The sequence below is a fragment of the Serinus canaria genome, chromosome 5 (assembly GCF_022539315.1).
Source record: "Serinus canaria isolate serCan28SL12 chromosome 5, serCan2020, whole genome shotgun sequence".
NCBI lineage: Eukaryota > Metazoa > Chordata > Aves > Passeriformes > Fringillidae > Serinus > Serinus canaria.
This window is the reverse complement of record NC_066319.1, coordinates 14168440-14193799: the sequence shown is the minus strand read 5'-3', so window position 1 is coordinate 14193799 and position 25360 is coordinate 14168440. Positions and strand designations below refer to the sequence as shown.

Here is a 25360-nt window from a genome sequence, read left to right as displayed (position 1 = left end):
CGTGACGCCGCTTCCTCCTCCTCCCCCTGCTCCCGCGCGGGCGGCGCGTGATGCAGCCGCCGAGCGGGCGCGCGCTCCCGCCCCGCCCTCCCGCGGGTCACGTGGGCGCTGTTTGGAGGCGGTGGCGTGAGCGGCACCGGGAGAGCGCGGAGCGCGGAGAGGCACCGGGAGTGGCACCGGGAGAGCGCGGTGAGAGAGCAGCCCCGGCATCGGGAGAGCGCGGTGAGGGAGCGGCAGGGAGAAGGAGCCAGCCGTGCTTCCTGTGCCCCTCCGGGGCTCGGCTCCCCTCTCCTCCCCGCGGTTTCCGAAGGGTTTGGGGGTTCCTCTGTCCTGTGCGACCCTTCCCCTTCCTCCGGGTACGGGAGACAAAGTCCCGCGGTGTCGCGGCTCAGCCCCAGCCGGCCGCTCAGGGCCACACGGGCGAGATGGGGCACAGAGCGGGCAGGGCAGAAGTGGCCATTAAGGTTCTTGAGACGCTTTTGAGAGCTTAGAAGAAATAACTTTTAGTTTCGTTGGCTAAATGTGCCTCTTCCCTTTTCCTAGTGCCTGGTGAGAGTGAGCGTTCACTTTCCTTTAGAGGAAATGTAAATTTCCCCCATGACGGCTTTTCTGGGAGGGAGTTCCTTAATTTATGGGACCGCATATTAAAGGTTACTTAGAAATTCCGGGACTCGCCTGTGCAGTGTAACAGGTTTAACGTTTTGTTAAGCAATATACAGGTTTAAACTTTAAACTCAACAAGAAGTTATTTTAGAGTATGTGCTGTTTAGGAAAAATATGAGGTTGCGATTTCAGCGGTTATTTAATTCTTGGTTTTCACTCTGTGTTATCTGTTGAATGCAGGAAAAGACATGCTGCGGAGAGGATAGCTTATAATTTTATCAAAATGCACAAATGCAGCTAATTTTAAATTTAGTATAGCTTGAGAATAATGCTCCTTAATTTTACTTTTGGGGGAGGATATGATGTAGTTATAAAATGCCGATGCTAAATATTTTCCTTGAGAAAGTTAGTTTCAAAATAAGATTGCATACTGTGGGGAAAAGTGAATTTTTCCAGAAAACAAGGTGTTTTCTGTGGGTACACGTTAACTTACACGTTTCACAGGCAGATGTAAATATAAGTACAGTTTAAATATTTCCAGGTGTGTGATATGATAGGTTAAGTCTTCACAAATGAACTTGAACAAAAACTTCTCATAAATGAAGCAGGAGTCTTCTTTTCCAGCCCTTAGGTCTCTTTTTGGCAAACTGAAACCTGATGGTTTTTGAGTAGGAAAGCACTTGGTGTTCCTTTAAACACAGAACACCAGCTCAAATGCTAAAAAGTGAGCTAATCAAGAACTTCATTTTTGGCAGGTACACCTAAAAGCTGAAGCCATAATGCACCCATGAGTGAGCAGCACTAGTCGTGTGCATCCATGGCCTCTGTGCCAGTAATTCCAGACTCTTACAACCATGTCTTGGCAGAGTTGGAGTGTTTGGATCCGTTGCTTTCTGCACTCAGGTTGGATTCCAGTCGTCTTAAGGTGAGTTTGTGATTTATGGCTTTTTTTATTTTTAAATTTTTTTAAAAGTTCAAACAATTACCCCATTTGGCTAATTGTTTGATTAAGCCATAGGATTAATCTAACTATTTTTGGGGTGTGTTCATGCTGTCTTAGTGGGGGGAGTACTTTGGGAAGAAAGAGTGAAGATAATGGACCCTGTTACTCAGTGTGTGTTTCCTTTATGCAGCTATGGGTAACACAGCTTACACTGTTTGCCCCAATTGCAAAGTGCTGTTTAATAATTTTCACTGCCACTGGTTCAGGAGGGGTAAACACAGCTGGCAAACAATGAAGCCTTTAAAAAACCCACCATAATAATGCAAGAAAAAGATGCTGTGATCAGAACTTACCAGGTTATGCATTATGATTTTTATTCCCTCAGTGCACATGTATAGATGTGTCAAAGAGATGGCTGGCTCTAGGCAGCTCAGGAGGAGGACTGAACCTTATCCAGAAGGATGGTTGGAAGCAAAGACTCTTTCTCACTCACAAGGTAGGGATAAAAAAATTTAAATGAAAATTTCCTAAAATGGGACTGGGAAAGAAACATTATTTCAAGTTTATGTGTTTTAAGTGTCAATAAGTGCCTTCAGCTTACTGGGTTGTCCAAAGAAAGTGAAGTTTTGGACTGCTGTGTTTAAAATAGGCTGTGGTTCTGGAGAGTATCCCCAGAGTATGTTGTAAATTAGATTTCATGAGGTGTGAAAAACATTACCTCAGAGTGTCAGACCAGCTCACAAGTAGATAACTCCCAGTGTTTGAGTGTTCAAACTGTGACATACCTGGATAAGTGAAGAAAAGATAGGCTGACTTACTGTTGCTGGAAGAAATCACGAAACAGGGATTGTTATTTGTACAGCCAGATGCTATTTCCTAGGAGCCACTGCTGCTTCCAGTATAGCATGAATGCAGACCATTTTTTAAGGCTGGGAGCACCTCACTTAATTCTGTCAGAATGGCTTCCAAAGGTGTGAGGACAGAAGAGTGATTTTTGTGCTTCCCAAATCAGAGAACTCAGTGCACTCCTTGCTCTTGATGATGTTGTGCTGTTGTCAGCTGCATCTGGAGCAAACTCAGTGTTTGCACACAAAACCCAAGCAAACAATAAAAACCAACCACATCACAACAGAGAGGTAGCACCTGTTGCCACGAATCTGGTTTATATCTTAAAGATGAAAGCTGCATGGTGGTAGTAGCAGTACAGGAACAAGTTTCACCTGCTCTTACTCCTGTGCTTGCTTTCAGGAAGGTGCCATTTCCCGGGTGGCCTGTTGTTTGCATGATGAAGACTATGTTGCTGTTGCCACCAGGTGAGTGGTCTATTCACAAACCTGAGCACTGAATTAATATTTTTAAGAAGCTTCAAGTTTCAGACGTGGACAGCTGCTGAGAACTCAGAGTTAACTTACCAGGTTAACTGGTAGAGGCCACTGCAGGACAGTGCACAGACAGTTTGCTTAATTTTTTTTTTTTTTTTTTTGGAATAGTCATTCTAGGTTAAGTATTATTTTCTGTAACAGAACATCTGTGGCAGAGCTCATGCATATGAAATTATGATGATAAATGTCTTTCTGAGACCTTTCAGCATACAAAGAAGCATTTTCATTAACATGGTAGGGTGAGATTGATAGTTAATTCCACTTACATTTAGTAACTGTAAGAATAGCCTTTCAAAGCTACTTAGACATTGCAGTGCAAAGAATTAAGTGTGACACTTGTTGAAATCATGCAGCCTCAAACAGAACCAGCTCTGAGGCATGCTGCTTTGCTTGGGTTCTCTCTTGCTTTGGGAATATTTATTAACTGATAATACATTAGAAGACTTATTTTCAACCTGTATTCTCCTTTTAACTTGTTGTAGCCAAGGCCTTGTAGTGGTTTGGGAGCTGAATCAGGAACGTCGTGGGAAGCCAGAACGGATTTATGTTTCCTCTGAGCATAAGGGCAGAAAAGTCACAGCTCTGTGCTGGGATACAGCTGCCCTTCGAGTTTTTGTAGGAGATCATGTGGGAAAAGTATCAGCCATCAAGATTAACACATCGAAACAAGGGAAGGTAAAATGTTGCATACTTTGATTCAGCTTAATTCACAAGGAGTGTGTAGAATCTGTGTTTATTTTGGCAAAGTGGAACAGAGCAGGACTTTCCAGCTAATGAAGTTCTGGTAGCTTAAACTATTGGGATGAAGAACCAGTCTCTTGAGACAACCATAGAAATCCTGACCTATGAACTCATCCCATCCTTATTCTATTTATTTTAGTAATGCAACTTGAAAATGCTTTCAAATGTTGAGAATTAATAACTGGTCAATCTCCTGCTTCTTGGAATTTACAAGTATCTAAGTTAAGGGTCTTGGTGTTTTTGAGCCTATTGCATTCCTTTGACTCCAGCTACAGGTTCAGCTGTTAGTTTCAGTTTCAATTCAGCTGTTGGTCAGAGAGCAGTCCCAGACTCTGATTTTGCTTGGCTTTGTCTGGATGCTCTCATTCTTAAATGTCTGGATCAGATAAAATAAATGGTAGGTGATCACGGAGCCTGCAAGCTTTATATTTTGTGCAAAGGACGCACCTGTTAGTGATGGCAGCCTGATTTCTAGCCCTTGAGTGTTCTTTAGCTTTTACTTCTGCTGGGTCCTTTCTTTTTAATCAGTAAAAAGGAGCAGAATCTGGAATGGTTGTGTTAGTCCAGATGCTTTCTAGACCTCATGGAAGATTTGGAGGGAAAATTGACTTATAAGTAGCAAGAGCATTATTACATTTAAATAAAGAGGGGGGGGGAAGTCAGCTGTAGGAGGAGAAAAGGGCAAGGCCCATGGAATCTGCCTGTTCACACCTGTTAAAGGAACAGGATTGTTGGATTTCTTAAATAATGCACTTTGTCATATTCCTAAGAAGGGAAAACAATTTAAGGCTGGCGAAAATGGTGACTGTCTTGACAGCAAGTTCAAATGCAGTTCCCAGTAGTTTCCTTATCCATAAGTCTATCTGAGACTGTTCATCCACCCGTGCAAACTGAGACACTGGTAAGATAACTAGTATGTGGATAATTTGTGGCAGGGTAACAGAGAAAGCGAGTTTGTGAACAATCTAGTTCCAATAGAAGTTGTTTTTTGTATCAATTAATCTCTCTGGTCTGTTTCCATAAACTGCTAGCTCAATGTACCTGTGGGGAGAATTGGAAAAATATCACAAAGCTTACAATAGCAGGAATAAAACCCTCTCTTAATGTTACAGGAAAAAAACCTTTTTATAAAGAAATATTAGGATGCTGCAGGGATGTGACTCTTTTTTTCTTTAATCTTCTATAGTGGTTTTGGGAAAAGGAGGATTTAGACTGCTGTGCTTCTGAGCATTGTAGCCTTGCTTTGTAAAGACAGAGAAGAAAGGCATCACTCTGTCTTATGCTGTGTATTCACAGCATACATGAGCCTTTTCGGAATTTTGCTATTTTAATATAATGAAACAGTCTTTACTTTGAACTGAAGACCAGCATGTTTTCTCTTTTTTTTTTTTCTTTTCTTTTTTAACTGTAGGCTGCTGCCACTTTTGTGATGTTTCCTGTCCAGATTATAACCACTGTAGATTCTCGGGTGGTTCAGCTTGATTATTTGGATGGAAGACTGCTCATATCTTCACTTACCCGCACTTATTTATGTGATACTGAGAGGCAAGTTCTATTTTATTTCTGAAATACTCGACTTCAGAGTCACACACAGTTTCTGAAATTACATCAATGTCACTTGACCTAGCTCATGCACCCTCAGTCTGTTTCTGAAGATGTCGGGAGGAGTAGTGTCAAAAGTTTTACTGAAATCAAGATAAGCAACATCCACTGTTCTGCCCTCAACTACCCAGCCAGTCATTCTGTTGTAGAGGGCTGTTAACATGATTTCCCTTCCATGAATTCATGCTGACTGTTCATAGTCACTGTCTTTTTTTTAATGTGATTGGAAATGATTTCTGGGAATGTTCCCACCTTCCCATCAATAGGTTGAACAACTGGTTCTGCTGAAAAAAACCCTTTGATCTGAGCATTCATTAGCATTTCAGGGTGCAGAAATATTCATTAGCATTTCAGCTAATGAATATTTCTGCACCCTGTCTTGTTTAAACTTTGGGTAGGCTTTGTAATATTCATTACAGATTTTTTTAAGCACCAAAACCAATTCAGCAGTGGGGATTAAGAAAAACATAAAATTAATTAGAGCTTTTATTAATGCTGCCTTACTTAACAAGTATATATTTTCCCCTCTAGAGAGAAGTTCTGGAAGATTGGTAATAAAGAGAGAGATGGAGAATTTGGAGCATGTTTCTTCCCTGTTGGAAAAAACAGTGGCAATCAGCAGCCATTAATATACTGTGCTCGACCTGGCTCGAGGATGTGGGAGGTGAACTTTGACGGGGAAGTGCAAAGCACACATCAGTTCAAGCAGCTGCTCTCATCACCACCTCTTCCTGTTGTTACTCTCAGGTAGAAACATGAGTTTTATCAGTGTTAAACTTGTTTGGAATGTCCTTAAGACTGAAAAGACTAAATCAATTCCTGCTTCAGTCAAATGTTAATCCTAGCTGTCATCTTAATAGCTGGCCACACCTCTCAGTCTTCTCTGAGAGGTGTGGCCAGTAGTTATCAAAAATGCCCAAACCTTGATTCTGCAGCTATGTCTGTGAGCACAATGAATGCTGCTGTCATGAGACTGTATTTATTTAAACCAGCCATGCATTGACAGGATTAAGAATTTTAGAAAGTAATGGTATAGGTCCTAATGCTTGTAGTTGATGTTAATTTTGTTTTGTAGGCAGGATCCTCATTATACTGGTTCCAGCTGCTCTCCACAATCTTTGTCTTTCCCCAAGCTGCTATATTTGACGTGAGTATTGACAGCATAGCTTCCTGTTGATAAAGCAGGCTTAAAACATTATATATTCTCCTAATTTATAATTACCAACCTCAGGTTTTTGCATAAGAATTTCCCAAGTACCATGCTAAACCTGTCTCACATCGTGCTTGCTATACTTAATCCAATGTAATCCCTGCATATTTTACAATTTTTAAAAATTTTACCTATTTTACCACAATTGACTGTTGCTTCATTAACACATGCTTTAATTGCAGTGAGCACTGTGTGGTGACCTGGACAGAAAGAGGCATTTATATTTTTCTTCCCCAAAGCCTTCAAGTCTTACTCTGGAGCGAAGTTAAAGGTAAACTAAAGTTTCTTAAATGTTGCTTTGTAACATCGCCTGTTACACTGGTCGTTCCTGAAGTCCTTGCCTAACATGGAAGCTATTCAAGCTCATTTTTTGCAGCTGGATGGCAGAATATTTGTAGAAAACTTGTCATCTGTCTGGTATATCCTTGAATATTAACCATCTCTCTGCCTCCTTCAGCCAACCCCTCCTTCCATAGATCTGAAAACATGCTTCTGGAGAAACAAAACATGGTGTAGAGTAACTCGTAAAGTGCAGTAGTTAAAATACAGGCGATTAACCTGCAGTATCCTTTCCTCTTTACTCAGGCTCACTGTTAGTGTCTTTTGAGGGATAATCTGGCTGCTGAAAGTTTAAAACCTGGTTGGTTTTTTTTTTTCCTAAAACCTGTCTAAATTGCATACAGAGAAAATATTTGGCAAATGAGTGAACCCTCATAAACAGTGGTGTGTTGGTTATAAGCAGAGTCCTCCAGTAGTTATTGACCATCAGTCTTTCCCCTTCTCCCCATTTTGGTGTTAAGTTTGCAATACCTTTGTCGTGGAGTGTTTGCATACAGCATAAGTATTGTATTTGAAAACTTCTGGAAGACCTAAGTTGTTTTTTTACCAGCGAATATTTTCCTTCTGTTTCAAAGCTAACAGTTATGTGTTTGTCATCTTTACCAGGCTTTAATTTTTCAACTCAGAGCAAAAGAGGACTTTTTGGTAATTTAGTGTATTTTTTGAATGTTTTCTAGAAATGCAGCTCTGGAAAGTTTTGACAGTGTGTTTTATAGTGATTAGGTGCTAGGTCAGCACGCCTCAGTGTTTGTTTTTCCCATGCATCTCATGCTTTGCACTCATTTGCAGTCAAGTGAGAATATGCTTTCACCTTCTTTCAGGGACAGAAAGGAATGTTGATTAATGACTTCAGTCCTTCTGTGTGTGATTTTGCAGATATTCAGGATATTGCAGTTCACAAGAGTGAGTTGTTCTGTCTGCATACAAATGGGAAAGTCGTGCACCTCTCCCTTCTGCTGGTTGATCGCTGCATAGAGCGTCTGATGAGAAGAGGATTCTGGACCCTTGCTGCCAGGGTCTCTTGTCTCTTCCAAAATTCTATTGTTTCTTGCAGAGTAAGTCAATACCTCTTTGTAAATGTGCAATACAACTTCCCTGTCTTTCCTGTCCCTCCATCCACTAAGTTTCATGGTCACTGAGATTCATTTTGTTGGAGCTTTTAAAGTTATTTTAACATTATACTTTAGGCATGAAAATCATCATACTTATATGGTATCTTTTGTTTTCACATGTGCATTAGAAATAATAATGCTTTTGTTTCACTGGGTGCTTTTAGGCCAGAAAAAATTTGCCTCTAGACAAGCTGGAGCACTTGAAGTCTCAGCTGGATGCTTCAACCCAGCAAGATCTCATTGCACAACTGGAAGAACTGATTGCAAAGTTGGAACCTCTGGATTCGGCATGCAGCAGTAGAAGGAGCAGTATTTCATCTCATGTATGTGCATTGGTAGTGCCAAAAATCTTATCTGCAGGTTTTATCTGTATGGCTTGAAGTCACCCCATTGTTCCCTTGGAAGATGAGGCTTTCATTTCTGCCCTGTCTACTCCATCTCATAATGCTGCATTCTAAAACTAGGTGGGATGAAGAGGTATGAAACACCACTGCTTGCAATCTGTAAGCTCAGACCTCTGCCTCGTTCCCATATTAGTTTAGGGATAATGGTTGGGATTGGTATGAAGATGGCTTTATCCACAGCTCTGTTTAATGTTTTAATGTGCTTCAGTAAAGATAGTCTTAGTTATAACTGTGGTTTTATATGTTGAACATGAATGTCTGAGTGCCCAGAGCTATCTTAGCCCTATGTAAAAAATTGTTGCACTCTAAGAAGCTGAAGGAGAAAGCTCTAAAAAAATCAAAGCATATTTCTAATAAATATACAGCTGCTTTTCAAGAAAGGGGAAACGTTTCATAGTTTATACAATATCATCAGCTCCTGCTTTCACTTTACAGGGTTTAAAAGGAAAGTTTAAAAATCCAAGTAATGTAAATACCATCTTGATATAGTAGACAAGTTTTTCTTCCTTAGCTACTGTAAACCATGTAGACTGACCATGAGAAAAAAAAAAAGTGTGTTGGTCCTGAAATTGAATAGTTTTGTGGGGTCTGGAATTGTGCTGGCTGGGTATGGCTGACCAGCAGGAACACAGATTCTTGGGTATGCAGCTACAAAGGGGTGAAGTGACAGTCTTGACTGCAGGACTAAAGCTGAGGTGGGTTTTGCCTTGCACTGGGTACACCAGTTGTTCCAGTTGCTTTCCCAGAAGCAATTGCAGCGCACACATCTTTTTAAAGGCACTGAGCAGCACACTTGCTGGCATCTGTGTCCTTTTCCGTTCCACATATGGTAGAAGTACTCTGTTAAATAGGAGTTTTCCAGGCAATGAGTTTTGAAATGCTCTGAGGTTATTTGTGTGGGTACAGTTGGTTGAGTTCATGGCAGAAAGAACAAGGAAGTGCAATTCACATGATGTCTAACTCCCCTCCTTGATCTGACAGGAAAGCTTCAGTGTCTTAGACTCTGGAATCTACCGTGTTATCAGTCGAAGGGGCAGTCAGTCAGATGAAGACTCATGTTCCCTCCACAGTCAAACATTCTCAGAAGATGAGAGACTTAAAGAATTTCCTGCACACCATGAAGATGAACAACTAGAACTTGGTAATGTTTCTTAATGAAAATGTTTGTTGAATGTGTTTGTTCATTCTACAAGAATTTAACTGTATTGGCTCTGTGCTCTTACTTTCCACTTTCAAGTTATTCATTATTAATACATGTAATTTGATCAATTGAAAGAGTCACCCCACCTTCCAGCCAAAATCCTTCCTGAAACGCTGGGTTAAAAAGGTGGCTCCACAAAATCCAGGCTTAAAAGCAAGCAAAACCCAGTGAAACAAAACAAAAGGTGTGGAGGGCTTTAACAAGCATGGGCTTCACTCCAACTTCCCCCTCTCCATGTAATGGAACATAAGTGCTAAGATTCTTTCAGCTGTCTATGCCAGTATCAATTGAGCCTCAAACAAGATTTTTTTGCTGCCAGTATCCTTTTGTAATATTTGTTCCAGAAAATAATTTCTTAGTCTGGATTCTGGCTTACGTTTCTTTAGGGGAAGCAGAAGAATTCTGATAAGTGTCCTTAACTTTCTCACAGGGTTCCTTTGCACAAGGAATCATCTCTTACACATGTAAACATTAGTGTAGGTGTGCTAGAACAGTTAATAACTAACATTTAGCCCATGCAGGAAGCTTTTTTATTTTCTGACAAATGCCTGTCACTGGATTTTAGCTAGAGTGAGACTGTGATAGGTCTTGTTCTCTGCTCTGGTTGGGATTGGGAGGGGATGCAGAAATCTGGGATGATGAGGAGCTGCCTTGGAACTAGAGAGGCTGTCCTATAAAAAGACTATCTTTTAGCTTTTGCAAGGAGTAGGTGCCAGTTGAGGATGGAGAGAATTTGGATGCTTTGGAGAAAACCACACTGGGGTGGAAGAGTGCACAAAATGGTATTTAGTCCCCTACTTGTCAGTAGTGTTGTCCTGCTGAGTAAGATACACTTTGGTGTACATGTGCCTCTTTACCTACACCCCCGTTAAAACAAGTGAAGAAACTCTGAAGTGCCTCATTCCCAGCATTAAAGTCAAAATTCAGGTGACTTAATTTTTGAATGTCAGAAGATAGAAAGGTTCTTTGTGTTCCATAAGAGATGATGAATTTGCTGATTATTTCCAGGTAGAGAAGTTCTAGATGCTTCTTGAAGTATACATACTTGATTTGGTATTCGGAAGAAATGGACTTAGTGTTTCCCTGCTCACAATGACATAAGATGTAATGAGTATTTAGGATTCTAGTCTGCATGATGAACAAAAGCAGCCTTATTTACAGCCATTTGTAAAGTCAGTTGTGACCTTTAGGCACTGTTGAGGGATTCTAATGGTAGATTTTCTGTAACAGGGGAGCATCTTTTCCTCTCAATGCTGTGGTTACTGCTGACTGTTGCAAAATGCAATGTCATCCTGGCTTAAAATGATCCCTTTTTTCTTGTTGACATCACTTAAAGATCAGTGTATGCTTGTAACAGGAAATTATTGAGCAAAACACATTGTCAATACTGTGAGGGCTATGGGAGAGAAAAGGAAGTAGTCAGTGATTATGTATATCCTCTGATTCTCACCAAAAGATGGATCGGATTTTTAAGTCCTTTCAAAGAAGAGGGTGATTTATACCCTAATCATGGCTTATGTGTCTCTTTGTTCTCATGTGATTTAGATTTTGGAAATCATGGTCACAACTGACTTTACAATTGGCTGTAAAATGATATATGCCACAATACTTCATTTTCCTATGTGTATAAACAACTCAATGGATTAAATCAAGGTTTTGTCCTCTAAATGATCTGAAACTCTAATTTTAGGAGATAGCTTTCATACTGTTGTTGATCATTATTTTTCTTGCTGTAAAGTCAAAACACATTAATAAAGCAGACTTAACTAGGTTCAAAGTCAGTAGTAAAATGGCCCTTGAAACCTAGCTCCATGTGTTCTTGAGTATTAAAAAGGAAAGTACAGTGGGCAGGTTATCCATTAATGATTTAGTGACTTGTAGGTCGTTTCACTGTTCCATTTTTTTGCCAGATCACTGTTTCATGAGTTTTTATTTCAATTCCATTTGTCAGAGAACGTATCTCATGCATCTGTGGTGGTTGAGGCTGACCGGAATGAGACATTTCTCCCATTCAGTATTCCTTTGTCATTCCGTTCCCCATCTCCTCTCGTCTCTCTCCAAGCTGTCAAAGAAAGGTAAAACATGCAGCAGGTTCACTCATCCATTACATCTTGCCCTCTTCTGTCCCCTGGATTTGTAGCATTGTGTGATTTAGTTCATACTCTGTTCTGCAAACATGTAACACCTGAACTGGAACACCAGAGATGCAATCAGGTTTGCCAGGTAGTTTAAAACTTCATCTTGGCTCTAGTGAAGATACAAAGAGCTCCTGGTAACTTTGGTGGAGCCGAGACTTCAACCTCAGTTTTAAACAGTTAATAATTGTTACATGTCTAGGAATATTTACTGTTACTCTGTAAACTCTGGTTGTGGTTTGTATTCAAAGGAAAACTAGCTGAATACTGTTTTGGGATTTTGCCTTCCTGTATTTTAGGGGGAAGGCTTCTTATGTTGCTTAGGGACAAACAGTGGAATGTTCAAAGCAGACAGATATTGCTAAAACACACTTGCAGAGTGGTCTGTCCTATCCCCACATGAACTTTTCAGTGAAGCTAATTGGTTTCCCAAACACTTATGGAATAATGGTAGTTCATATCTGCTGCAATTAGATCTGTATCCATTTTATGTATAAATCACATTGGTATTTAAAACTCTTTTTTATAAAAATGGAGGGTAAGGGGGTAGTGTTACAACTCTTACATGGAAATTTTAAGTTAAATATGTATGTTAATTACTTAGCTAAAATGTCTCTGGCCTGGCAATGGTCTGAAAAATTTCACAGCCTTCCCTAGATCACTTCAGTATGTAAATCATGTCCTGCAACAAAGAATTGTTGCTGCTGTCAGCTGTGTGAGAGTTTCAAAATAAACATCTGAAGTACATGCAGTGTTTTGAGTTCTTTCTAAACCGTAAGCAGCCTTGAGGACCTTACTAGTAATAAGTGTTTCTGCTAACAATGAAAGCTACATTTTCAAGTATTCACTGCATGCATTAATCATTAAATAAAACACTACCATATTTACAGTTAATTATGTTGAGTTGGGATTTTTGGGATTTTTTAAATATATTTTTTTAGTTCTAGAGCAGAGGCGGGAAGCTTATTTTTCTGTCCAAATCTTGTTGACATAGTTCTCTTCATGGCAGTGGTAGAAATAATTGAGTTCTGCTATGTTCATTGAGCTTTCTCTTCAATAAAATACCTGAAGGAATAGGGACTGCTGAGTAAAAAGGATGTTGTTGGTGAGCTTTGTAATCTGAAGAATTAATTTGAAGCATTGTCAAGTGGTTTCTTACCACCAAGAGTGACATAATTTCCTAAAGATGCTTTATGTTTAAAAGCTTTAAAATGCAAAAGCTAAAATGTAGCAAATCTGCATTTATTTTCATACAAATCACAAATACATGTCAAAAATCTATGGCTAATGTTGCTGATCCTGCTTCTCCAGCAGGAATGTTAAACATTTCAGGTTTCTATTCTGTGATGAAAACATGATCATGACTGGAGTACAAATTTTGAGCAGGGTCTTAGTAAGTTTTGTTCCTGTTGGGCATCACTGCTCTCATTCTTTTCTCAAGAGTTCTTCAGATTATAAAGTCTCTGAAATGATGGTTTGAATGACGAGAGTGCTTGGTTTGTTTCCTTCTGAACTTCTGGTGTTAAATGTTTGAATTTGTGATTCCTAGCGTTTCCAGCTTTGTACGTAAAACCACGGAAAAGATTGGCACACTTCACATAAGTCCTGAATCTAGAGGGAAGCATGAAGCAAAGGATGATGAGCAGCTGCCAGAACTAACTCTTAATCCGGTAGCATCTCCCCAGGAAGAAAAAGAGTGAGTGCAAAATCACATTTTCTTAGCAGTTAGATGTCCTGAGGATAGAAAAAATTCTTTCAAGCAGAATGAGGAACTTGGCATTAGGTTTTTCCAGCTGCCTTCATTCCTGTGGTGGGTTTCAGTGGTTTTCCCAACTCCTTTCTTAGAGCTGATGAGGCAATGAACACAGAGCTAAGTAATCTCATATTCCAGTGCTTATTTACCTCTTTGGACTAACTTACATACAGTGGCATGGTACTGTTTTTTGTTCAGTACCTGCAGAAGTCTACTGTAGCTGGAGCAGAAGCAATAGTAGAAAGCCACAAAAATAGTATTATCTGTTGCTCTTCGTGCCCAGTTTATCCATAATTTCTCTTGAGCTGTTCCTTCTTACAAGTGATAGCTTTGTATTTAATAAAGGAATTAGTGTTGAAGAAATTTTTCAGGAAATCCTCAATTTAATTATTGAAGTTAATACTTCAGATAAGACTGAAAAGAATGTGCTCTCCTAGGTCAGAACCCCAGAACTGCCAGCTTCCTGAGGAGGACCGTCTGAGAGATCTCAAGGCTGCAACAGCAGAAACTATGTAAGCAGAGAAACTTTTTACTGTATAGATATGTAAGCCTTTGGCAGAAAAAAAGATTGGATTTTTAAAATTTTTCATTTAATTCATTTAACATGCATGTAAGAGTGATTAAATGTCTATTAACATAACCTGAAAGGATCTCATTTGGTGAATGATTTGATTCCTCTTTTTAAAACCAAGCAAAACTCACTAAAAGCTCTTCTAGTGTTATTCCTTTGTCTTAAGTACAGGCATAGTTTAAAAAAATCAAAATCACAAATAAAAACTCATTCTGAAAGAAATCCTAGGGAGCTCAAAAAGTGCTGAGTTCAAATGTAGACAGTGTGAGGTAGCCTAAATTCTGTTTGAAAAAAAATCACAAGAAACCCAACAACTAACTCCAAGTCAAGTGTAGGAGTATAGTTACACAAAACATATTTGAAACTTCACTTTTGGCATCTTGTAATTGTTTAACCTAGCAAACTTCTTTTTTATGCTGCAGAGCCAAGCTCCAGGATCCCCTGATTTTGTTAGAACCTCAATGTATGAGAAAGGTCTTACAGGAATGGCTTGTCTTTCTAGAAGAAAAATTCAGCCAGGAGCATTCTGCCTTGTCTCTTAAGAAAAACAAGACTGTGTGTGCTGAAAATCAAAGGGCAGTCCTGGAGGAAAACCTACAAGTGGCTCCAGCTGACAGAGACCCAGTAGAGAAGGAACAGAGTGGTATTTTAGAAGACTGCATTGAAAAGGAAAATACTGATGAAACCTGTGTGAGCCAAACCACGTGTGAAAATGGTACTGATGTGACTGGGCCTCTGGGCTGTGGCTTTCAGGTGTCTCCTCCATGTACCATTGAACCTGATGTTCTGAAAGATCTCGTGGAGCTGACAACTCTGTGCTTTGAGCTGCGTGTCTTTTCTGCTGGGAGTGCTGAGGCTGAGGAGAGCTCTGAGGGAAGTCTGCCACCAGCAGCTTCAGGGACCTTGGCTTGTAGGTTTATGCGAAGCTACTTCTTCCTTTTGGATTTAAAGAGAGTAAAGCAGTGTATTCTAACCACGTGTGCCAACAGCCCTAATGTGTGGGAAACATACATTGCAGGATTGAAAGGTAAATGATGAACTTTGTATTGCTTCTTAAACTGAAAATAATACTGGAAGGAAAAAAAAAGAAAAAACCTTGAAGACTCTCATAATTGTGTCTGCAGGTTTTCCTTCTGCCAGTGTAGTGTGGCAGGGGGAGGATGCTTGGTGTGTGGGAGTTTTTGTTCTGGTTTTGGGTTGTTTGGTTGATTGTTTTTCTCCCAAATACTTCCCTTTGGAAGAACTCAGCTCAGCTGGCTAGAACATAGTGCTAATAATCCCAGCATTGTGGGTTCAAGCCCTGCATGGACCATTCACTTAAGAGCTGGACTTGTTGATCATTGTGGATCCCTTTCAACTGAGAATAACCTGTGATTTCTTAAAAAAAAGAATTGTTGGCTCCTTGGACAGGGATTGTTCTCCTCCCACTTTGCAACTTTAAACCTGTTGGTTATATGGACCTTGTTAATGGAACACTGTAGTCATCCCAGCCTATTTACAAACATATGAACTTCTAAAATCAAAAGCATCTAATTAGAATCACAAGTCTGTAGAAACAAGGCAGAAGGGAGAGGCTTCAGCATTTGCATTGGACCATTCGGCTTGTAAAGGAATGTATTTAATATGAAACAAAACTGAATGGAGTAGATGCAGATGAGTGGCTTGTGGTCATTTCAGTTTCCTGTTCCACAGAAATACTTTCTGATCTTTTTGATACTGCTTCAGTTTTATTGAACCAAAGCTTCATAATGATATTGGAAAACAGAATGTTTTCTGTTCTCTGCACTCAGCTTCTGCCTTATGTATTTCTTTTAAGAGTGAATTAAAGCCTTAGCATTGATTCTGCTCCAGCAGACAGCAATTAAACAACAGAATCTTACTTTGAGGTTTGGTGTTTGTGTTTCCGGGAATCTCTTCACTGTTTGGATTCTCAGGCCCTAAATGAAAGTAGTGTATGCATTCCCAGTTTGTCCTTAGTTGGACTGCACTTGTTCCTGGACATTAATACCTGCTTTTCATCAAGATTGAGGTGGGTGTTGAGCTTCCCATGAAAGCAGTGATAGCTGTTCAGCAGAGGGATGAAAGGAGGGCTAGGACACGTTAAGGAAAAAAAAAAAAAAAGCCCAAATCTTGTAACTTGTGTGCTGATTTATTTCAGAAATAACTTGTCACAGTCCAGTTGCTTTAGCGATGGAAAGTGAAGATATGTTGAAAATACTGAAGCTGCTGCATGACCTGGGGCCATGGGATGACAGCCCACTGTTGCTGGCACATGCTCAAAGGTTTGTACCCAAATCTTCTGAACTTCCTGGCGGGAATTGCTTCACTTACTTGTGAAGGTTCCTGGACTGTCTTAGAGAGATCACCTTTCAGTACTATTTTGAACTTGCAGGAGATCTTGAAAAATTTATTTTGCTGTTTGGTACTGAAAATAGGTTTTATTCTCTTTCTTTCTCCAGGCTTTATGAAAAATTTGGGGAAACAGCTCTTCGGCCCTTGATCAAGTTCCACCCCTCTATTTTACCTTCTGATATTAAACAGCTTTGCAGGAATGATCCAGCTCACTTTTTAGCATATTTAGATAGTCTGGTGAAATCAAAGCCAGAGGACAAAAGGTGAGGGGAACAGAGAGTTCTTTTCATTGTCTGCTCTCTTCATCATATAGTTGTGTTGGGGTGGTTTTTTTTTTTTTTTTTTGTTTTAGTTTTTGGGGACTTTTTTTTTGTGTTTCCGTGTTTGTCTGTTTGGTGTTCTTAAGCATTAGGTTCCAAGTAATTCAGGCAGTTGTAGCTGGCCTTAGACTGGAGTTTTTGTTAGGTTAGTATCTAGTTTTAAAAGGGATTTACTAAATAATACTTTTAATGGAATTGATTTTTTTTTTTTTTGTTCCTATATCTGCAGTTCAGTGTACCAGGGTTAGATCGCATTTAAAAAAACTCCAAGCAAACCAAACAAAAAAACCCCACAAACCCCAAAAAAACCCCAAACCAAATGTGTGGGAACTCAACCTGCAAACTTGATTTTCTGTGGTTGCCTCAATTTAGAGAGACATAAATTACTTTAGGCTTTTCCACACTTTATTTTACATCCCCCCCCCAAACTTTTTTTTTTTTTTTTTTAAGTTTTTTGTTAATTTGTCCACACACAATCTCTGCTTCTCCATATCTGGTATATTTAAAAATGGTAGGATTGTATTTTAGTGTCTGCTTTGTTTTCCAGGCCGTTTCTCCTTAGGTCTCTTCTGCAGCCGGAATCTGTACGATTGGATTGGTTGCGCTTGGCAGTTTCTCATGATGCTCCACAAAGGGCAAACACTGTGGATGAGGAAGGAAATCCCAGGTAAAGTGGTTTTCATCCAAGGTCCTGAGTGCAGCAGAAAGACATTACAGCTCTGGTTTTGGGTTAGATTTTGTGTGAAAGTTTGGATCACTGACTCCTTGGAGCATTTTGCAGTGTTCAGCAGAAACAACCAAAGGATTGAATAACTTTTATTTGCAATGCCTTCAAGAGTGACTGCTCTACTGAGACTGCACATGGTGGTTCATTCATTTTTCCGCCTCTCTTTTCATAAATCTGGCAGCATAATGTTCTGAATAAAATCAATAATGCTTTAAAACTGAGTTTCTCATCTTCTAGGCCAAGATCGCATTTGTTTACTTGGGGTTACAGCCAGCTCATTCTGCTCTTGATTAAACTCCCAGCTGATTTTGTTATGAAAGAGAAGATGGCTGGCATCTGTAAATCACATGGGTAAGCAGAAAACTTGGTAATTCTGGATACTTGGTTAGTAGGTATTCTGACCCTGAGAAGATACAAATGACCTATCTGCTTTTTGTTTGGACAGAGTTTTTTTAAAAACCTTTCCTTTTTTGGGGGTAAATATTCAATGTCCAATTTAATGTACCAAATGGGAGGTATTCCTCGTGTCCCTACTCTGTTTCTGACATTCATTAAACTTAATTGCTTTTGTCCTTACTGATACTTAAATGAGCATGATTGTTCTTGACTTTGGTTTGAAATGAGTATTTGATTCCTAGAAATCTTTACTCTCTTATTCAAGATTTTGGCCTGGATATCTTTTTCTCTGTCTGGAGCTGGATAGAAGAATAGAAGCCTTTACTAACATTGTTCATTTGGATGATTTGAGCCTGTTGAATGGAGAAGATGGTTAGTGATTCTTAAGCTGTATAAACATACTTCTGTAATGTAGGAACTGCCCTTATATAGCAGTTTGCCCAAAGCTGAATTGAACTTCTATCTTTTGAAGCATTTTTGTAGCCCTGTGTGTAGTACAGCATATTTGAAACACATAAATGGATGTTATACTCTGGTATCTTCATGCTGTCCTTTGTGAAATCAGTTGTGCTAGAAAATGCTTAAAAGTTAAAGAATCTTTATTTGTTTATCAGTAAAAGCTGGGAGTAAAAGCTAACCTTGGTGTTGGGGACAGAAGAGTAGGAAGCCTTTCTGCACAGCACAAAACTCCCCCACTACAAGTGCAGACACCCAAAGTTAGGGTGAGCAAAGCATTGTACCACAAGGCAGAACATAAGAAAATTCACTTTGGCCCTAAGATGGACAAAACTTTGTCTCTGGACTTAATCCAAAGCCTTGAATACTGAACTGTTGTGAATCCGTGTGTTCACTACTAAATCTTCACACTGAGTCAGTCGGGGCAGTGCATTTCTGTGCACAATTTGCTTGTTCATAATGCTTGGTTTCTTAAAATTTCAGAGTAAAACAGAACAGCTAGCTTTCCTTTTAAGTACAGATATAATTTACATAGTAGTCTTAGAATAATCCTTGTTTTCCATCTAGGTTCCATTCCAGAGACCATAGAAGAATGGAAGTTTGTTCTGCATCTTGCACAGAATCACAGCACAGCTTCCCACCAGCACAGCCCACAGAACGGGAATGCTGTCAGCAATGGAGGCCCGAGCTGCCCAGACTGCATCACTGTGGAAAACGTCGCTCTCTTGCTGGCCAAGGCCATCGGCCCAAATCGTGCCTTGCCTCTCTTGCAGGAGTGTGGCTTGAGACTAGAATTGTCTGAGAGGTTTACTGGTGTCTGTGAGATACTGAGAATCGCTGAGAAAAGGCAGAGGTAAGAGATGTGTCAGCAGAAGATCCACGCTATTCTTTTTGGATCTCTTCCGTGCTTTAAACTTCCTTTTTGGCTTACAAGAAGATACAATGCTTCACATTTCTACCTTTGGTTTTAGACTCATCTGAAAGCTTTCCTGTTATTTTAGACTCATCTGAAAGCTTTCCTATTATTTACATGTTTTGCAAAGTAGGCATTTTAAAATTGAAAATGAGGAAATAGGAAATCATACATTAAAGGTGTGTGTGAAGGAGATTCTCTGAAAGAGCTCTGTTCTGCTGAGACCTGTACAGACTCTGATCTCTCCTTCTCCTTTCAAAGGTGTGAATGGTGATGTCAGGATGTTACTTCTGAAATGCGATCATGTTTTTTACAAACTTCTCTTTAAAAAGCAAACCAAAGCTCTGTTGTTCTTTCTGTTGTTAGTTTTTTTACTGTTTGACTTTTTTTTTTTTGTTCCCTTTGCTTTATTTGCAGAGCGCTGATTCAGTCCATGTTGGAAAGGTGTGACCGGTTTTTGTGGTCTCAGCAAGCATAGAAAACAACTTGGGAGAACTCTGGGAACATTTTATACTGTAATGACTGTATATTCAAGTGCCTCTTAAATTTCACAGGCCCTTAAAAATAACAAACGCCTGTCTAAAAGTTCAGTTATACTGAGCCAGTCTCCATCTGGCAGGTATCTGACCTGGAAGTGGCAACAGTTCTTCCTTATTCCTTCGGAAAAGACTTTTGAGCTGTAGAATGTAGATCAAAACAAGCCAGTATTTATCTTGAAGTTAGGCTCACAGATTTCCAGGATTAAAATTGCTGAATTTATTTTCTGAGTCTATAACTTAAGTGTTCAGGGATATGAGCCCCTAAGTATTAAATTATGGTGTGTAAATTTTTTTTTGCTTTTTTGTTTGTAAACATGAGAAATTCCTGGGAAGTATCTAAGCCTATACTTGTTTAACTTTCCTGTAAATGACATTTACTTTTACTGTTGCTGTAGAAGTGTCTGTTATGGTACCCATTGGTTTTTTCCCCTTCTTAAATTATATGGACAGGCCTTGCCTATTTGAAATACGTTAATCAAGTCAAGTCTTAAAATGGGAGGGAAATATTTTTAAGTAGTGGATTTATGGTTAAATGCTGATTAACAGACAAACTTGTTAAATGAACTTGCTGTTAAACTACAAACAATATTTCTAAATTGCACATACCTGTTTGTGCCCTGGGACCACAGACCTCAGTTGTGATACTCCAACAAACCTCGGGACAGTGGATTAGAATCAGTGTTATTTAAGTTGCAAAAGACCCGGAAGATCCAACCTTCCAACCATTAGCCTAGCACTGCCAAATCCACCGCTGAGCCATGTCTCAAAGTGCCATCTACGGTTTCTAAATGCCTCCAGGGATGGTGACTCCACCACTTCCCTGGACAGCCTGTTCCAGTACTGGACAATGCTTCTGGTGAAGAAATGTTTCCTCATATCCAATCAAAAGTTCTCCTGGAGCAACTTGAGGCCATCTCTTCTTGTCCTATCCCTTGTTACTTGGGTAAAAGGAACCCACCCCCACCTGGCTCCAGCCTCCTTCCAGGCAGTTGCAGAGAGCGGTGAGGTCTCCCCTGAGCCTCCTTCTCTCCAGGCCGAGCACCCCCAGCTCCCTCAGCCTCTCCTCACAGGACTTGTGCCCCAGACCTTCCACCAGCCCCATTTCCCTTCTCTGGGCTCTCTCCATCCCCTCAATGCCTTTCTTGCAGTGAGGGACCCAGAACTGGACACAGGATTCCAGGTGTGGCCTCACCAGTACAGGGGGACAATCCCTGCCTGGCCCTGCTGGCCGCACTATGGCTGATCCAGGCCAGGCTGCCCTTGGCCTTCTCGGCCGCCTGGGCACTGCTGGCTCATGTCCAGCTGCTGTCAGCAGCAGCCCCAGGTTGTTTTCTGCCCAGCAGGGTCCCAGCCCCTCTGCCCCAGCCTGTGGCCCTGCCTGGGGCTGTTGTGACCCAAGGACAGGCCCCGGCGCTCGGCCTGGCTGCCCCTCACACAGCCGGCCTCGGCCATGGCTCCGGCCTGTCCCGATCCTTCTGCAGAGCCTTCCTGCCCTGCAGCAGATCAGCACTGCCACCCAGCCTGGTGTGGCTGCAGCTGGCTGAGGGTGCCCTCCATCCCCTCATCCAGGTCACTGACAAAGAGATCAAACAGAGCTGGGCCCAGCACTGAGCCCTGGGAGCACCACTTGGGGCTGGCCACCAGCTGGATTTAACTCCGTTTCCCACCACTCTCTGGGCCTGGCCATCCAGCCAGTTTTTTGGTTGGTGAACAGTCCATGTGACCAAGCCATGAGCAGCCCATTTCTCCAGGAGAGTGTTGAGGGAAACACTGTCAAAAGGTTTTCTTGAAGTCCAGGTCAACTTTGGTAATTCCACAATTAATTCTGACATTTTGGAAAGTGAGAGGACTTATTTTAATACAGTTTTTAAAAGCTGAAGGTTTACATAAGTATTTTTAGATGAATGCTGTCAAGAAAGAGGTTTTTTTACTTATCTGGTTGAATATGAAGATTCACAAAATCACTTGGATTTTATGTCTCATTTACATAACTGCTTTGTGCTAGCACTCTCTGCATTTAATATATCTTTGAGTTTCTTTTTAGGCTTCTAGTTTTGATCCTCTTCACTGTATGACCAGATGCTGTGGCTTTAAGCAGAAAGCCACAGCATCTGGTCAATACTCAATTTTCAAAAATATCATTTAGATAAAAAAGTAATGCATTAATTGGAGCTAAATTCAATTAAAATTTGATAATTTTGTTGTAAAATGATGTGAAAATACTGCTTTATAAGGAGTCTTTTTATGTAGACTTGCAGCACTTGTAGTTGTGCAAAATAATGCTTTTAATCAAAATACAACTGAGTACAATGTTTGTCCTTTTGAAAGATGCAGTCTGCAGACTATTTCATCTTGTCAGTAAGAAAAGCTTGGGTGTGGTGGGTTGGTAACTTCACATGGGGAAGGGAAATTCCAGGGTGACAACACATCAGGCTTCCAGCCAGAGTGTTGCTTGTGGAAAAGCCAATACAGAACTATTTCTAAAAAAGAAAGCTTTAAAGCTTCTGTGGTTTACATACTGCCATGGGAAATAGAAGGATCTGTGCCATCAGGATTACCCCATGCTCTCAGAGTAAGGTTTGGAATGGCAGCCAGGCACCTACCAGATGGTGTTGGTGCCTGTTCTGTTCCCTGGCAGATGAGCTGCTGCTGCCTCAAGGGCTGCCACAGTTACCTACCTCGGGTTCATGCAGGGTGTGGTGTAGCTGAGTGCTCCGCTTGCCTTCCTCAGAGGAATTCCTGGATTTCTGAGAATGTGTCTGGCTTACCTCTGTGTGGTTCCCCTCTATTTGCTTGGTGTATTTTGTGCACATATCAGTCTCTTTCTTCTGTGCAGGTTCTGTACTTGTGGTTAACTTTGACTAAGGGTTGGGGCCCATTTTATTTTTTTTTCAGTAAATCATAATTCCAATTAGAGCAATTTTTTTTTAATCATGTCAGAAGGGTCATACAGATAACATAATAGGAAGTGTGCATTCAGATTGTGTTTATAATTTCAACTAACTTGGCTGTCAATAAAGAGTGAGAATTACTCTCTGAAGAAGAGTTAGAAAATTAATGTTTCCTATTCTGGATGAGTTTGTTTTCATCTCATATGGGTTGGGTGAAGGGACTGAAATGAGAGGGTCTTCTGTTCAGAAATTGCTGAAACAAACTGCCTGAGTTGCACAGAGCTCCTGTCAGCCAGCTGAGCACACGTCACTGACAGCTCAGCCAGCCTCATGGGGAAGAGGAGCTGCAGCTCAGCTTTGGTTTTTGTGGGTGACTGCTGGTGAGAGAGACCCTTGAGAATCAGAGATGAATAAAGGGGGCTTAACCTGGAGCAGCTTTAAATAGAAACTGCTGGTGGTATTTTCTTTTTATCAAAGAAAAAAGTATCATAGATTATTTCACCATTAGAAACCTACTGGTGAATCAATTTTACTTCAGATAAATACCTGCATTTTCAATCTGCTTCTTGAAAGGAGACAAGTTTCCAGTCATTCTCCATGTCTATAAGCCCAAAGTCACTGATAGTGTACATTCAATACTTGGCAAAACCCTTGTAATGAATTATTGCACATGTAAGCATAAAAAAGGTACTGTTTTTCCCCAGATTAAGAAATAACTGCAGATATTATTGTGCCTGAGCTGGGAATTCACCTCATCCCTTTTCTCAGTCTGACTTTCTCAGATTGCAAAATTGTGGAATGTTTGAGGAACATAGTTTGTATTCATAAATATTTACAGTTACAGGGCAGCCAGCATGGGGTTGCCTTTTCTCTTAACTGCATCAGAATGTACAAGCCAAGAAATGTTCCCCAGTGTGCACGTGCTGCCAGTGTTTCTTGCTAGGCCAGGAAGAAATGCTCTGTTCAAACCCTCCTCCACAGTCGGAGGCAGATTTGCCTCTCTCTGTTGTGAAAGCAGCAGTGTTGGCTGCAGCTCATTTCTGTGAGCCAAGGGTCATGACCTGGAGTGTAGGACAAGAAGATACGGTGTCACATTCATATTTTCTGAAAAATCCCTTTGCCCAGGATTTTCTCCTGGGAAGCTGAGAAGCCTCAGAGAAAAAGGAAAACAAATTCTTATCTCATTTGTTTTTCCTGTTGTGCTCACATGTGGACTATGTTTGGAGATTGTTTATCCAACTGGTGATTGTTTCATTGGTTTCATGTGAATTGTTTTGATTTATTGGCCAATTATGGTCAATCTGTGTCAAGGCTCTGGAAAGAGTCATGAGTTTTCATTATTATCTTTTTAGCCTTCTGTAAGTATCCTTTCTGTATTCTTTAGTAAGTTTAGTATTCTTTAATATAATATGGTAACATAAAATAATAAATTAGCCTTCTGAGAACATGGAGTCAGATTCATCATTCCTTCCTGCCACAGGGCACCCCACAAATACAGTAATACAGAAAAGCAGGGCTCAGGCTGTTCCCTGCTGGAGCCCCAAGCTGCAGCTTTATCTCAGCTCCAGCATTGTCACTGCTTCTGTCCTTGCTGGACACCAGGGGATGCACTCTGAGATGTTCTAAAGAATCCCTCCAGCACCTGCCTTCTTGCAATTGTCCTCATGCTTTGCAGAACTGCGTTTTTTGTCCTCATTGTCCTTCATGTTTTGCAGAAATGTTGGTTTGGAGAGAATGTGAAACGGCGTAAGACTCAAAATATCCTCTATAGTCCAGAGTGTGTGAACTCTTGTAGGGAAAGGGTTCCTTAGGTCAGTTTTGAAGGCAATGCTTTGTTGTAAGTCCCTGGGCAAAGTGCCACATGCCTGTACCCCAACTTAGAGGAGTCATTTTCCTTGTTTTGTGAGATCCAAAAAGGTGATGGCCAGGGCTATTTGCAGCCAGCAGAGAAGGCACTTGGGCTGCCATGTACTGCAAGGATGTGGGTCATCAGGGTGTGAACAGGATTGTAGCAAAACACAAGCACTCCAGTCCCTGCAGTGGCTAAGCTGTTACACTGTGAAGTATCAGGTTCAGGAGTGCCAGGGGACAAAAAATCTATGTCCTTGGGTTAGGGTTTAGGTTCTTGTTGCAAAGTGTTCCATTCTGAGATACATCATGCTACAGAGTATCTGTCCTGCTGTTCCACGTTATGGAAAATGCCTCCTCTCCCCTTAAGCTCATTTTTTTTGACTGAAGTGATGCCCAAGAAAAGTTACTGTTGACACTTTATTAGCTATATTGCACCTCTTTCGACTCATGCCTCTGCCCTGCAGCTCCAGGAACAAATTGTTTACAGTAGCAGAGTTGTGAATGGGGTAGCTACCCTTCACTCTTCAGAGGGGAACCAGAAGTGCCCTCCTAGATTTGTCAAATCATGTACAAGGCCACACAATGGGGACACTTGATGCATGCTCACTCTCGAGTGCAACTGCACTCAACCCTGGAGTTTTCTGCAGAGGAAGGGATTGTGTCAAGCTGTTAACCAAGAGGAGTGAGCAGGTTTTAAGCAGGGAGAGCACAGTGGGTACTTAAACAGTAAATCATGCCAATAGGGCCCAACAGTTGATTTAAAGTCTAGCAGACTTGTGGCTGTATGGATCTGAATTAACTCAAATGTTCACTGCTGTGTCCAAAACTTTCCACCTGAGCCCCACGGAGCTGCTGTTGCAGCAAGGTGGCTGGAGACCCTTGAGAGGGGCCTGTAAGAGCAAGCCAAGGCAAAATGAAC

At 40.8% G+C, this 25360-nt stretch overlaps 1 protein-coding gene across 4 annotated transcripts; it reads left to right on the top strand.

Annotated features, from left to right (window-relative positions):
- The first annotated feature begins 48 nt into the window (after window positions 1–48).
- HPS5 (HPS5 biogenesis of lysosomal organelles complex 2 subunit 2) lies at window positions 49–24035 on the top strand. Of its 4 annotated transcripts, none has more exons than XM_018907874.3 (23): window positions 50–189; window positions 1359–1528; window positions 1932–2042; window positions 2795–2859; window positions 3411–3603; window positions 5081–5214; window positions 5803–6018; window positions 6347–6418; window positions 6664–6752; window positions 7697–7875; window positions 8097–8255; window positions 9318–9477; window positions 11489–11612; window positions 13222–13368; window positions 13863–13937; window positions 14419–15023; window positions 16155–16278; window positions 16456–16611; window positions 17216–17335; window positions 17633–17746; window positions 18057–18163; window positions 18815–19100; window positions 19578–24035. In XM_018907874.3, exons 2-23 carry the CDS (start codon window positions 1421–1423, stop codon window positions 19636–19638), a joined length of 3405 nt encoding a protein of 1134 aa, XP_018763419.1. In that variant the 5' UTR covers window positions 50–189; window positions 1359–1420; the 3' UTR covers window positions 19639–24035. The 4 variants fall into 4 exon arrangements, 3 of the variants coding, with proteins under 3 accessions (XP_018763419.1, XP_018763418.1, XP_050831376.1); XM_018907873.3 differs by having other exon boundaries at window positions 80–222; XM_050975419.1 differs by lacking the exon at window positions 50–189 and adding an exon at window positions 209–356.
- Window positions 24036–25360: the final 1325 nt, after the last annotated feature.

Coding starts and splice junctions, on each gene's coding strand:
- HPS5 (XM_018907874.3), top strand. CDS start 1,421: ATGGCCTCTGTGCCAGTAATTCCAGACTCTTACAACCATGTCTTGGCA. Junction 5,215..5,802: donor TATTTATGTGATACTGAGAG/GCAAGTTCTATT, acceptor TTTCCCCTCTAG/AGAGAAGTTCTGGAAGATTG. Junction 8,256..9,317: donor GGAGCAGTATTTCATCTCAT/GTATGTGCATTG, acceptor TTGATCTGACAG/GAAAGCTTCAGTGTCTTAGA.